General features: G+C 43.9%; 1 protein-coding gene across 1 annotated transcript in view; it reads right to left on the minus strand.

Annotated features, from left to right (window-relative positions):
* Window positions 1-12,828, minus strand: part of col7a1 (collagen, type VII, alpha 1) — a 242,415-nt gene that overhangs the window by 62,093 nt on the left and 167,494 nt on the right. The window contains exons 72-77 of the mRNA XM_041191107.1: window positions 12,458-12,493; window positions 10,078-10,137; window positions 8,911-8,955; window positions 7,955-7,990; window positions 3,878-3,913; window positions 1,786-1,845 (exon numbers count right to left, since the gene is read on the minus strand). Of these exons, the coding sequence (XP_041047041.1) occupies window positions 1,786-1,845; window positions 3,878-3,913; window positions 7,955-7,990; window positions 8,911-8,955; window positions 10,078-10,137; window positions 12,458-12,493 (273 nt within the window). The remainder of the gene's footprint in view (window positions 1-1,785; window positions 1,846-3,877; window positions 3,914-7,954; window positions 7,991-8,910; window positions 8,956-10,077; window positions 10,138-12,457; window positions 12,494-12,828) is intronic.

The following is a 12,828-nucleotide window of genomic DNA, read 5'->3' on the forward strand; positions in this document are numbered from 1 at the left end:
TGCCTTTATTTCAGTGTTGAGGGGGGAATTTGAACCTAACTTCATTGATGTGATCGGCCACCCATTTTATATCTCGGCCGGTTTGGTTTCAACCAAAATTAAAATCGGACCAGGTGCAAAATGGACATCTGATCCAATCTCATCAGTTTCTTGCCAGGTGGGTTAGATTGTAATTGGATGTTACAGTGTTCTTAACTAAAGAGGCCAATAAACCATCCATCTTCCGGGGAGTTTGAGGCAGGCTTTGTTTCAGAAGCTCCGATGAAATCACAACCATCTCGCACTCCCATTTGAAATGATTCATTCTGCAACTGATTCATTCCGAAGTACTGAATGCAAAGGCAGGGATGTAATGCTGGAACTGTATAAAATGCTAGTAAGGCCACAGCTGGAATTTTGTGTACAGTTCTGGTCACCGCATTACAGGAAGGGCAAAATTGCTCTGGAGAGAGTGCAGAGGAGATTTACAAGAATGTTGCCAGGGCTTGAAAATTGCAGCTATGAGGAGAGATTGGATAGACTGGGGTTGTTTCGCTTAGAACAGAGGAGGCTGAGGGGTGACTTAATTGGAGTGTACAAAATTATGAGGGGCCTTGATAGGGTAGACAGGAAAGACTTGTTTCTCCTAGCTGAGGGGATAATTACCAGGGGGCATAGATTTAAGGCGATTGATAGAAGGATGAGAGGGGACATGAGGAAAAACCTTTTCACCTAGAGGGTGGTGGGTGTCTGGAATTCACTGCCTAAGTTGGTGGTTGAGGCTGAAATGCTCAACTCATTTAAAAGGCACCTGGATCTGTAACCGAAGTGCTGTAACCCTAAAGGCCGTGGACCAGGTGCTGGAAAGTGGGATTAAAATGAGCGGCTAGTTCCTCTTTTTCTCTTTTTGGCTGGCGCAGGCACGATGAGCTGAATGGCCTCTTTCTGCACCATAACTTTTCTCTGGTTCTAACTCTCAAAACACTGGAATCCAATCTTTTTCTCAGCCTTATCTTCATCCTACGATTCACAGGCTTTCAAAATAAAAAGCATCAAGCAGTTAGGTTTTTAACTTATCTCTTCCCTTTTCCAAACTTGTTGGTTTCCTGCTTGGCTCTTCGTCTAATTTTCTTGTTTTAAAATAAAATTGTCAACGCACCATCAATAAAACTATTGCCAGAGAGAAGTGCTTCCCACAAATAATTGTGCCAACCTTGAGCTAACTGTTTGCACTTCTTAATTGGAACATCTCAAGCTATATCAGCTCTTCATCAACTTGTAACACACCAAAAAATTGACTTAACAGCCCAACTTATATCTCTGTGGGGTTCAAATACTCACAGACAAAATTCTCTGAATTAGATTCTGTCACGACAGTTTTTTTTTATTTTAACAATCAATTTTATCACAAGTTGGCAGGTTTGGCTAATGGTTCATGAAGGGGGACATGATAAACTGGCAAAGAGGCTTAAGTTCTTAGTTAAAAGCATAAAACTGCGGATGCTGGAAATCCAAAACAAAAATACCTGGAAAAACTCAGCAGGTCTGGCAGCATCTGCGGAGAGGGATACAGTTAACGTTTTGAGTCCAAATGACCCTTCAACAGAACTAAGTAGACTTAGTTACCTAGTCTACTTAGTTCTGTTGAAGGGTCATTTGGACTCGAAACGTTAACTGTATCCCTCTCCGCAGATGCTGCCAGACCTGCTGAGTTTTTCCAGGTATTTTTGTTTTTGTTTAGGCTTAGGTTCTTGTCTGCAGAAGTTTCAGATGATACCCATAGCAATTATTAAATGCAACAATCACCTTAAGTCCTGGAGGCCCAGGTTGTCCTGCTAGACCTGGTAATCCAACACCTGCATGACCCTATATTGAGGAAAATGGGAAGAAAAGTTAAGAAATATCAGTATCAAAGCATCATTTTATGAGTCGGCGATTCACTACGTTTTCAGCCGCTGCCCTAACCCCAGAGTGAAAGTTAAGTTATGGTCCATAGCTCCCCCCAGTGGCTCACTTGGTACTGAACCAATCTTATGTGGAAAGTCTCAGCTTCCCACTGATGGCCTGTGCTGATTGGGTCAGCTCTCACTCAGCGAGTGACTTCAGCATTCCTTAGCCAGGAAGGGAGGTGGGAAATCAGCCACTGTCCCTTGCTGCCTGATTACTTACTACCCAGCAGTTTCTGCTGGGTATTAGGACAGAGATCTCAGAGGGCTTTCGGGCTGGAGGAGGTTACAGAGATAGGAGGGACTTTGAAAACGGGGAGTTAGGTAGTATTTTTGTCCACACAGCGTCATCATCCTGGAATGTATCACTGGAGTGTCCGGGTTTGCTGCGGCCTTCAAAAAGAAAGTGGATGAGATCCTGTGAGTGGAAGGCGTCTGTTGTAGAAGACAGGTCTAAGTGGAATTACTGCTTATGGTCACCATGGTGTCCTGGATTGTGCTGCCTTTGGGATTGGAGAGGAAGTTCCTACATATATGCTAAACAGTTTTCTTTTTCTGCTTTTTATCTCTCCAAAGGGGAAAGGGGAAAGATTTTAGATTTTTGACCTATAAGGGAGTCAAGGGTTATGGGAGACAGGCAGGAAAGTGGCACAAGGCCACAATCCGATCAGCCATGATCTGATTGAATGGCAAAGCAGACTTGAGAGGCTGAATGACCTACCCCAGCTCCTGTTCTTGTCTTCTTATTTTCTTATGTAAGGGGTTGGTGTGAATATATGGCAGGATAGGACAGTCTTGCTGGTCTGGTTGGTCATTTCCTGTCCTTTTTCCATGTGACTTCTTGTCAAGTAGAGTCAGTGGGTGAGGCTCTCTACCAGCAGCCTGCATTCATACACTCAAACCCTTGTGGTACCATGGTAACTGGCAAACATTCAATTTAGAGACGTCTGTGTAACTTTTAAGTCATGAAAATCAGACCAACCAGCCTTTCTATTTTAAACCTAACTCCTCCACATTAAAGGAAGAAAATCTATATTGCACCTCTCACAATCTCAGAATGTTACAAAGTGCTTTACAGCCAATGAAGTACCTTTGAAGGGAAGGAAAATGCAGCAGTCAATTTGCGCACAGCAAGCTCCCACAAACAGGATTTTTGTTTTCCTTTATTCATTCTTGGGATGTGGGCGTCACTGGCAAGGCCAGCATCTGTTGCCCATCCCTAATTGCCCCTGAACTGAGTGGCTCGCTAGGCTATTTTAGAGAGCAATTAAGAATCAACCAGATATAAAAACAAAAAAACTGCGGATGCTGGAAATCCAAAACAAAAACAGAATTACCTGGAAAAACTCAGCAGATCTGGCAGCATCGGCGGAGAAGAAAAGAGTTGACGTTTCGAGTCCTCATGACCCTTCGACAGAACTAGTTCTGTCGAAGGGTCATGAGGGCTCGAAACGTCAACTCTTTTCTTCTCCGCCGATGCTGCCAGACCTGCTGAGTTTTTCCAGGTAATTCTGTTTTTGTTAAGAATCAACCACCTTGCTGTGGGTCTGGAGTCACATGTAGGCCAGACCGACCAGGTAAGGATAGCAGATTTCCTTCCCTAAAGTGGATTGGTGAACCAGGTGGGTTTTTATGACAATCCATGGTTTCCTGGTCACCATTACTGAGACTAGCTTCAATTCCAGATTTTATTAATTGAATTTAAATTAAATTCTACCAGCTGCCATAGTGGGATTTGAACCTATGTTCCCCAGAGCATTAGCCCAGGCCTCTGGATTACTCGTTCAGTGACCTTACCACTATGCCACCATCTCCCTGAATGTTATAATTTGTAGATAACTTATTATTAATTATGTTGACTGAGGGATAGATTTTGGCCAGGACACCGGGAGAGAAACTCCTTTGCTCTTTTTTGATAGTGATATAATTGTAAAACTATAAGAGTTACTCACCTTATTTCCTTTCTCTCCAGTCAACCCTTTAAAACCCTGCATTAATAAAAATTAATGATAAAATATATTAAAAGATAGGAAATTTTAACAATGGTTCTGCCTACCCTATATGATAGGTTTCCTTGTACGTTGTGCAGAAAACTAGAAATTCACACCCTTTTTTGGCCTAAAAAATACCAAACGCAATTTCACATGTCTGTTCAATTATGTTCTCTAGATAAAACCATGTTTTTTGTTATTCATTCACTGGATGTGGGCTTTGCTGGCTGGGCCTGCATTTATTGTCCATCCTAGTTGCCCTTGAGAAGGTGGTGGTGAGCTGCCTTCTTAAACTGCTGCAGTCCATGTGGTGTAGGTACACCCACAGTGCTGTTAGGGAGGGAGTTCCAGGATTTTGACCCAGTGACAGTGAAGGAACGGCAATATATTTCCAAGTCAGGATGGGGAGTGACTTGGAGGGGAACTTCCAGGTGGTGGTGTTCCCATGTATCTGCTGCCCTTGTCGCTCTAGGTGGTAGTGGTCATGGGTATGGAAGATGCTGTCGAAGGACCCTTGGTGAATTCCTGCAGTGCATCTTGTAGATGGTACACACTGCTGCTTCTGTGCATCAGTGGTGGAGGGAGTGAATGTTTGTGGAGGTGGTGCCAATCAAGTGGGCTGCTCTGTCTTGGGCAATGTCAAGCTTGTTAAGTGTTGTGGGAGCTGCACTCATCTAGGCAAGTGGGGAGTATTCCATCACACTCCTGACTTGTGCCTTGAAGATGGTGGACAGGCTTTGAGGAGTCAGGAGGTGAGTTACTTACTGCAGGATTCCTAGCCTCTGACCTGCTCTTGTAGCCACAGTATTTACATGGCCAGTCCAGTTCAGTTTCTGGTCAATGGTAATCCCCCAGGATGTTGATAGTGGGGGTTTTCAGCGATAGTGATGCCCTTGAACATCAAGGGGCGATAGTTGGATTCTCTCTTGTTGGAGATGCTCATTGCCTGGTACTTGTGTGGTACAAATGTTACTTGCCACTTGTCAGCCCAAGCCTAGATATTGTCCAGGTCTTGCTGAAACTGTTTAAAAGCAAATGGAATAAAAAACATATACCTAACTGCTTTGGCAAGGCAGGGCTGGGAAGCTTTTCTGTAGGAACATGTTGATTGAAGGAGTAAAATTACCACATCTTTTAGGGAAGTGCATAGGGAAGCCAGGTGTAAATTTACTTTCTAAGACATTATGATGATGGTTTTCTGATGTAGCCTGTTTATTTAAGGAAAGGACTTGCATTTATAGAGCACCTCTTAAAACCTCAGGACATCTCAAAGCATTTTACAGCCAATGAAGTACTTTCGAGATAAAAGCAAAATACCGCGGACGCTGGAAAATCTGAAACAAAAACAGAAAATGCTGGAACAACTCAGCAGGTCTGGCAGCAACCGTGGAGAGAGAAACAGAGTTAACGTTTTGAACCCGTATGACCCTTCTTCAGATCTGAGGGGGAGAGTGCTGTTGAGGTTATAATGTAGAAAATGCCGTAGCCAATTTGCACATAGTAAGCTCCCACAAACAACAATGAGTTAAACGGCCAGGTAATCTGTTTAACGATAAAAGCAAAATACTGGCGATGCTGGAAAATCTGAAACCAAACCAGAAAATGCTGGAAAAACTCAACAGGTCTAGCAGCCTCTGTGGAGCGGGAAACAGAGTTAACGTTTCAAATCCGTATGACCCTTCTTCAGAGCTGAAGGGAAGTGGAAATGTGATGAAATTTATGCTGCTTAAGGGGGTGGAGCTGGTGGAGCTGGATAGGCCAGCGATAGGTGGAGGCAAAGGAGAGATTGATAATGATGTCATAAACTAAAGGACAAAGAGAGTGTTAATAGTTATGGTAAGGGCTAAAAAAGCTGCTGATAATGGCATAAAGGTAAGAAAACGGAATGTGATAAGAGCAGAACAAGGGTCAGCTCTGAAAAATAACATGAACAAGTAACAGCTGGTCCATTGGGGATGGGGTGGGGCACAGGATGGTGGTGTGGAAAAAAGGATAGGAAATGGGATAGAAGAGGGGATGAAAAAGGGGATAAAAACCATGGATAAATGAATTAAAAACAAATACAAGCGAATAAAAAATAAAAATGAATGTAGATAAAAGGGGATTTTAAAAGAGGTGAGGGTAGAGGAGAGAGTTCGTGATCTGAAGTTGTTGAACTCAGTGTAAAGTGCCTAGTCGGAAGATGAGGTGCTGTTCCTCCAGTCTGCGTTCAGCTTCACTGGAACATTACAGCAGGCTAAGGACAGACATGTGGGCATGAGAGCAGGGTGGAGTGTTTAAATGGCAAGCGACAGGAAGGTCTGGGTCATGCTTGCGGACAGACCGGCAGTGTTCCATAAAGCAATCACCCAGTCTGCGTTTGGTCTCCCTGATGTAGAAGAGACCACATTGGGAGCAGCGAATGCAGTAGACCAAATTGAAGGAGGTACAAGTGAAGCGCTGCTTCACCTGAAAGGAGTGCTTGGGCCCTTGGATGGTGAGGAGGGAGGAGGTAAAGGGGCAGGTGTGGAACCTTCTGTGATTGCATGGGAAGGTGCTGTGGGTAGGGGATGAGGTGTTGGGGGTGATGGAGGAGTGGACCAGGGCGTCCCGGAGGAAACAGTCCCTACGGAATGCCGACAGGGGGTGTGAGGGGAAGGTGTGCTTGCTGGTGGCTTCATGCTGGAGTTGGAGGAAATGGTGGAGGATGATCTTTTGAATGCAGAGGCTAGTGGGGTGAAAAGTGAGAACAAGGGGGACCCTATTATGGTTCTGGGAAGGAGGGGAAGATGTGACGGCAGAAGCACAGGAGATGGGCCGGACACAGTTGAGGGCCCGTCAACCACCATGGGTGAGAAACCTCGGTTAAGGAAGAAGGAAGACATGTCAGAAGCGCCATTTTGGAAAGTGGCATCATCAGAACAAATGCGATGGAGGCGAAGGAACTGAGAGAATGGGATGGAGTCCTTACAGGAAGCGGGGTGTGAGGAGCTGTAGTCGAGGTAGCTGTGGGAGTCGGTGGGCTTGTAATGAATATTGGTGGACAATCTATCACCAGAAATTGAGACAGAGAGGTCAGGGAAGGGATGGGAAGTGTTGGAGATGGAACATGTGAAGGTGATAGAGGGGTGGAAATTGGAAGCAAAATTGATCAATTTTTTCAGGTCCAGACGAGAGCATGAAGCAGCACCAAAACAGTCATCGATGTACCAGAGAAAGAGTTGTGGGAGGCGGCCTGAGTAGGACTGGAACAAGGAATGTTCCATATACGCCATAAAGAGACAGGCATAACTGGGGCCCATGCGGGTACCCATAGCCACACCTTTTATTTGGAGGAAGTGAGACAAGTTTAAGGGGAAATTGTTCAGTGAGAGAACAAGTTCAGCCAGACGGAGGAGAGTAGTGGTGGATGGGGATTGTTTGGGCCTCTGTTCGAGGAAGAAGCGGAGAGCCCTCAGACCATCCTGGTGGGGGGATGGAGGTGTAGAGGGATTGGACGTCCATGGTGAAGAGGAGGCGGTTAGAGCCAGGGAACTGGAAATTGTTGATATGACAATCTCAATAATGTTTAACGATGTTGGCCTGAGAGGTTAATGTTGACTAGGACACCAGAGAGAACCTTTCTTTGATTCACACGGTGAGATTGCTTAAACCCAGCGGAAAGGGCAGATAGGACCCAACATCTGAGGGATAATAATTCCAACATCACAGCACTCCCTCAGTACAGGTGCTCTTTTGGATCATGTGATCAAGTCTCTGGAGCAAGACAACCTTCTAACTCAGAGGCAAGGCTGCTACCAACCAACCAAGCTAAAGCTGTTAGCACAGCCCTACAGCCTGAGTCAGCACAACTTTAATGGCTTTGTAGTTCCATGCCATACCATACCACAAACAGACTAAATTACCTCCTAGCTCCAGGATAGAAAGACTTTGATAAATAATTGGTATTCTTTCTTATCAATAAAAGGATAATTTCCTGTTCTTCAAATTGGCTTACTTATCCTTTGTCAGATGTCAACTGTGGAGGCCTGAAAGATGGTAAATATATTGATCACTCACATCTTGTCCTGGCTCTCCAGGTTCACCCAGTTCACCCTGGAATGAGACAAAACAAGACTGAGTACCCACCAAAGCACTACAAAATAAAATGAGACTCTCCATTTAATTCAACAGAGAGCGGAACGTGATGAGACATTTAGCAACACATATCACACTTCATTAGCTCCTTTAGGCAGCAAAACATCTCTTACTGTTTAGCCAGAAAGGAATTGGACGCTGAGCAGGAAGTAAGGGGTTGGGGGCGTTGAGGTTACGGTGGGGAGTGACTGAAGTGGGGATGGGTTCAAAAGTTTTGGGGGTGATTCTCAGCTCTGTCCACTGGGGAGGGGGAGGGGGAGGGGTAATCTGGCTTGGCGGATCACCCGCCCATTGTAGAAGTCACCCAGCTTCTGTCCCTCGCGAAATCCGTCGACGCTAAACTAAAACTGACAAAAAAATTAGCGCCCAATCAGCCTATTATTTGTTGGGAATAATGCACCCTTACTGACTTTGGTTGCTGTTGAAAATGTCACTATCCCTTAAGGCACAATCCCTTAAACCCCTTAAACTGCAAAGTCGACTGGGAAGGTGAAATTTTAAACTTTCAATAGGAGCTTGATGTGACGGAAACCTTGAGGATGTCATTTTAATCCGAGATGATGGTGTCAAATGGCATCAAACTAGCCATCTGTGGTACACAATGATCAATGTTCCTTCCTATTGACTTCAGTGGAAGGGAGACTTAAAGGGCAGTCATGGAATTAGCAGTTAATCCAATATTTTCCAATTTATACTATTAGCCAGAGTCATAACTGTGAACTTAAGCACAAAGTGCTTCTGATTTTCTATCTATTAAGTGGAACGGACAGAAATATTTGTCCAAATTTTGGGGTGTGGGTTTTTGACTTGCCAAGTGCTTACCCCCTCATCACCAATCTATACCAGTGCATCACACATTCAAGCCTTGAACTTCATACCTTCTCTCCTTTCGCACCTGCTGCACCTTTGTCTCCTTTCATACCCTGAGGAGAAGATAAATAAAAATGTCATCCTCCTTAACCTCCCAGTCACTTTTCTGCGGTGTTCACACCCCAACTGTGAAGAGAGTGTAGTGTCTTCACATCGCTCTAAGAAGCTGTGGTGTAAATCCAGAGACAGAATACAAGCTGACTCCTGACTGAAGTATCATCATATTCTACCTCCATCCATTTAACTCAGGATTCTGAGTTTATTTTTAGAATGTTCCGGGATCCATGCAAAAATAGTTTAGCTGCAGTTTTAGCGTAAAATAAATATTTCTGAAAAGGGTGACATGTTGCCAAGTTTCTTTGTCTTGGACGCATCAGGACCAATGTGAGAATACCAAGATGCGAGTGTTTGAAATTTGGTATTCTTGCATTTGTCCTGATGAGTACAAGATGAAAAGCTTCAGCAACACGTCTCCCTTTTCAGCAATATTCAAGTTCTACACTACCACGTGGCTGCAAAATAAATACTTGAAGGAGAAAAATAATTGCACGGACCTGAGGAAAGAGCTGGGGAGTGATGGACTCACCGGATTGCTCTTTGAAAGAGTCAATACTGACTTGTTGGGCAACTTCTGGGCTGTACTATTCTATGAACCTATGAAAACTAGCCTAAAATCGTCAATTAATTCCATTGTACGGAACCTAACATGAATAAACGCCAAGTCAAACTGAAGAAACTTCACAATTTAAATACATGCAGTAACTGGCTGGGCAGGCTTCATGATTCTTAGTTGTAAAGATGTTCCTTTGTAGCACTGTGACTGAGAAGACTCTGTAGATGTAAGTATGCAGCACAGATGGTTCTACAACCCATTGAACCAGTAAACACCACAGTTCTTCCTCCCCATATCCCCTGTCCCACCCCCTCTATTAATCCTAACCCTGGTCTAAAAGTTGGCAGCCACTCAAAACTTGCACACAGGTTTTCATATATAATTTCTCCAGGAATTTCAACCTATATATATATAAAGCAATCTCAAGCAACAGAACAGTACCCCGCTACTCCAGTGACATATTCAGCATTCTTCCCTCATGGTGTCTCCAGGCGAGTTGGATTCTAGGCAGTTTCTAGGTACAAAACAGTGTTCTGCTCAATGAAGGAAGGCACCAACTTACTGCATCTCCCTTCAGGCCTCTTTGTCCCATGACTCCAGACATCACCAATCCAGGCGTTCCCTGAAGAAAATGTGCAGCACAAAATGAGGCAAGGCATCTTCCCACTGCATAAAACCCTGTACCGAAATTAAAGTCGGAACCACTCACAGTCTAATTTCATTTTAAAGTTCTCTGTGATTTTTATGGATTGAATGAGGATGATATTCTCTCCTCTCTCCCTGCCAGGAAAGGACTGATATGGGCTGTTTGATGCATTGCCAGGATATTGGTATTCATACGATTACCAATAATTTGAATCAATTACATCTGGTTTGTGTCTTAAAAAACAAAATCTGCTAAACTAAGGCAAATTTTAAAAAATAGAAACAAATACTCATGTGGTTCGATCTGATAGGTTGGTTAGATCAGAACTCTCATTGCATATCTTAACCATTCGATGCCAGCGATTCCTTTCCGTCTTGTCTTGACCAACTGGCCACTCATCAGGACTCAGCCTTGGCTATTCTTCTACAGTGGGTGGCACAACATAAGAAATAGGAACAGGAGTGGACCATTCGGCCCCTCGAGCCTGCTCCGCCATTCAATAAGATCATGGCTGATCTTCTTGTGTTTCGATTTCCACATTCCCATCTACCACCGATAACCTTTGATTCCCTTGTCTAACAAGAATCTATCTACCTCTGCCTTAAAAATATTCAGTGACCCCGCCTCCATCACCTTCTGAGGCAGAGAGTTCCAAAGTTGCACAACCCTCTGAGAGAAAAAAATTCTCATATCTGTCCTAAAAGGGGCGTATTTTAAAACAGTGCCCTGGACACCCCAGCACCAGCCCAATAATCCAGCCTGTCACTGTGGGCAACTGGCGCTGCTGTTGATCCAAATCACCCATTAAATTCTGCCCCAGATCCTGCCTCCCCATTACACACAGCTGAGTCACCATTGGCTTCCACTTGGCTGTACAGTCTAGGATCAAATTAAGCAACTCCTGGGGAAGGGAATGAGGGACTTTGAACACGTCAAAGCCGCACCCTCTTTGCAGAAAGTACTTCTGGCCTCACGGTAATCAGACATGTGAGAAAACGGAGAGCTTTGTGCATAACCCCCTTTTAAACGAAGGGCAAATATTGTGTACAATTTACAGCAAAGGTGAGACTGGGAATGATGTTAAAAAATAACATACATTTAACCTGTATAAGAATCTCATGTAAGATAGGGATAGTTTCTTTCTTGGAAGAACAACATTTTCCAATTCGGTGACTATATAATTAGAGGAATCACAGGTCACTATTATATTTTAAAGGAGAGTTTTTTGACTTCTTCGTTCAAGGGATTTCAATTGCGGCTTTCAATTGCAGATTTTATTAATCAAACTTAAATTCCAGCAGCTGCCATGGTGGGACTTGAACCCACATCTCCACAGCATTAACCTGGGCCTCTGAATTACTGTAAGACCACAGGATGTAGGAGCAGAAATGAGCCGTTCGGCCCATCGGGTGTACTCCGCCATTCAATGAGATCATGGTTGATCTGATAATCCTCAACTCCACTTTCCTGCCTTTTCCCCATAACCCTTGATTCCCTCACTGACTAAAAATCTGTCTATCTCAGCCTTGAATATACTTAACGACCCAGCCTCTACAGCCCTCTGCGGTAAAGAATTCCACAGAATCACTACCCTCTGAGAGAAGAAATTCCCCCTCATCTCTGTCTTAAATGGGCGCCCCCTTACTCTGAGATTATGTTCTCTGGTCCTAGACTCTCCCACAAGGGGAAACAACCTCTCAGTATCTATCCTATCAAGCTCCCTAAGAATCTTATAAGTTTCAATAAGGTCACCTCTCATTCTTCTAAACTCCAACCTACTCAACTTCTCCTCATAAGAAAATCCCTCCATACCCAGGATCAACCTAGTGAACCTTCTCTTGACTGCCTCCAATGCAAGGATATCTTTCCTTAAATAAGGGGACCACAGTATTCTAGGTGTGGTCTAGCTGGTGCCTTGTATAGTTTTAGTAAGTCTTTCCTATTTTTATACTCCATTCCCTTTGAAATAAAGGTCAGTGACAATACCACTATGCTACTGTCTAACCCAACTGCTCTATTTTATGGTGGGATTGAAGTCTAAAAGAGGAAATGAGGTTTAAAATTAAGGCATTTTGTTTCCTGCCCTGAGGTGGGATTCTGACCTCTGTGTGGACTGAGAATAGAATCTTCCTTTACAAAATGATAATGGGAAGCTAGATCAATACATGTGGAGCATGAACACTGGCATGGACCATCTGGGCCAAATGGCCTCTTTCTAGGCTATAATTTCTATGCTATGCAATTATTTGTTAAAAACAAACCTCTCTGCTGTTTGTTAGAAATTCTGTCTCCTTACCTTTTCTCCCTTTGCTCCAGGAATTCCAACAATTGACTGGAAGAAAAAGCACATATTGAAACACAAACTTCCATAAAGTCTGCTTAAAGTAATTTGGTTTCAATTATAACCCAGAGGCCATCCTTCGCCTGAGATCTGCTCAGGTCAAAATATTGACAGCACCACTTCCAATTGTTCTACTCACTCTCCTTTAGACATCCCCTCAAGCTCTAAACCATTCATAAGATGGCAAAATACTCTTGAATGAAGAAGGCTCCTTCAGCCCAGAACGCCAACCCAACCTTCTCCCCATTATAACATATCGCTGTGTCTTAAATAAGCCCTGATCTCTGTTGTGATAGTGTACGCATACCAATGCAGGCAATGACTTG

This window comes from Carcharodon carcharias, chromosome 7 (assembly GCF_017639515.1).
Source record: "Carcharodon carcharias isolate sCarCar2 chromosome 7, sCarCar2.pri, whole genome shotgun sequence".
In the NCBI taxonomy this organism is placed as follows: Eukaryota; Metazoa; Chordata; class Chondrichthyes; order Lamniformes; family Lamnidae; genus Carcharodon; species Carcharodon carcharias.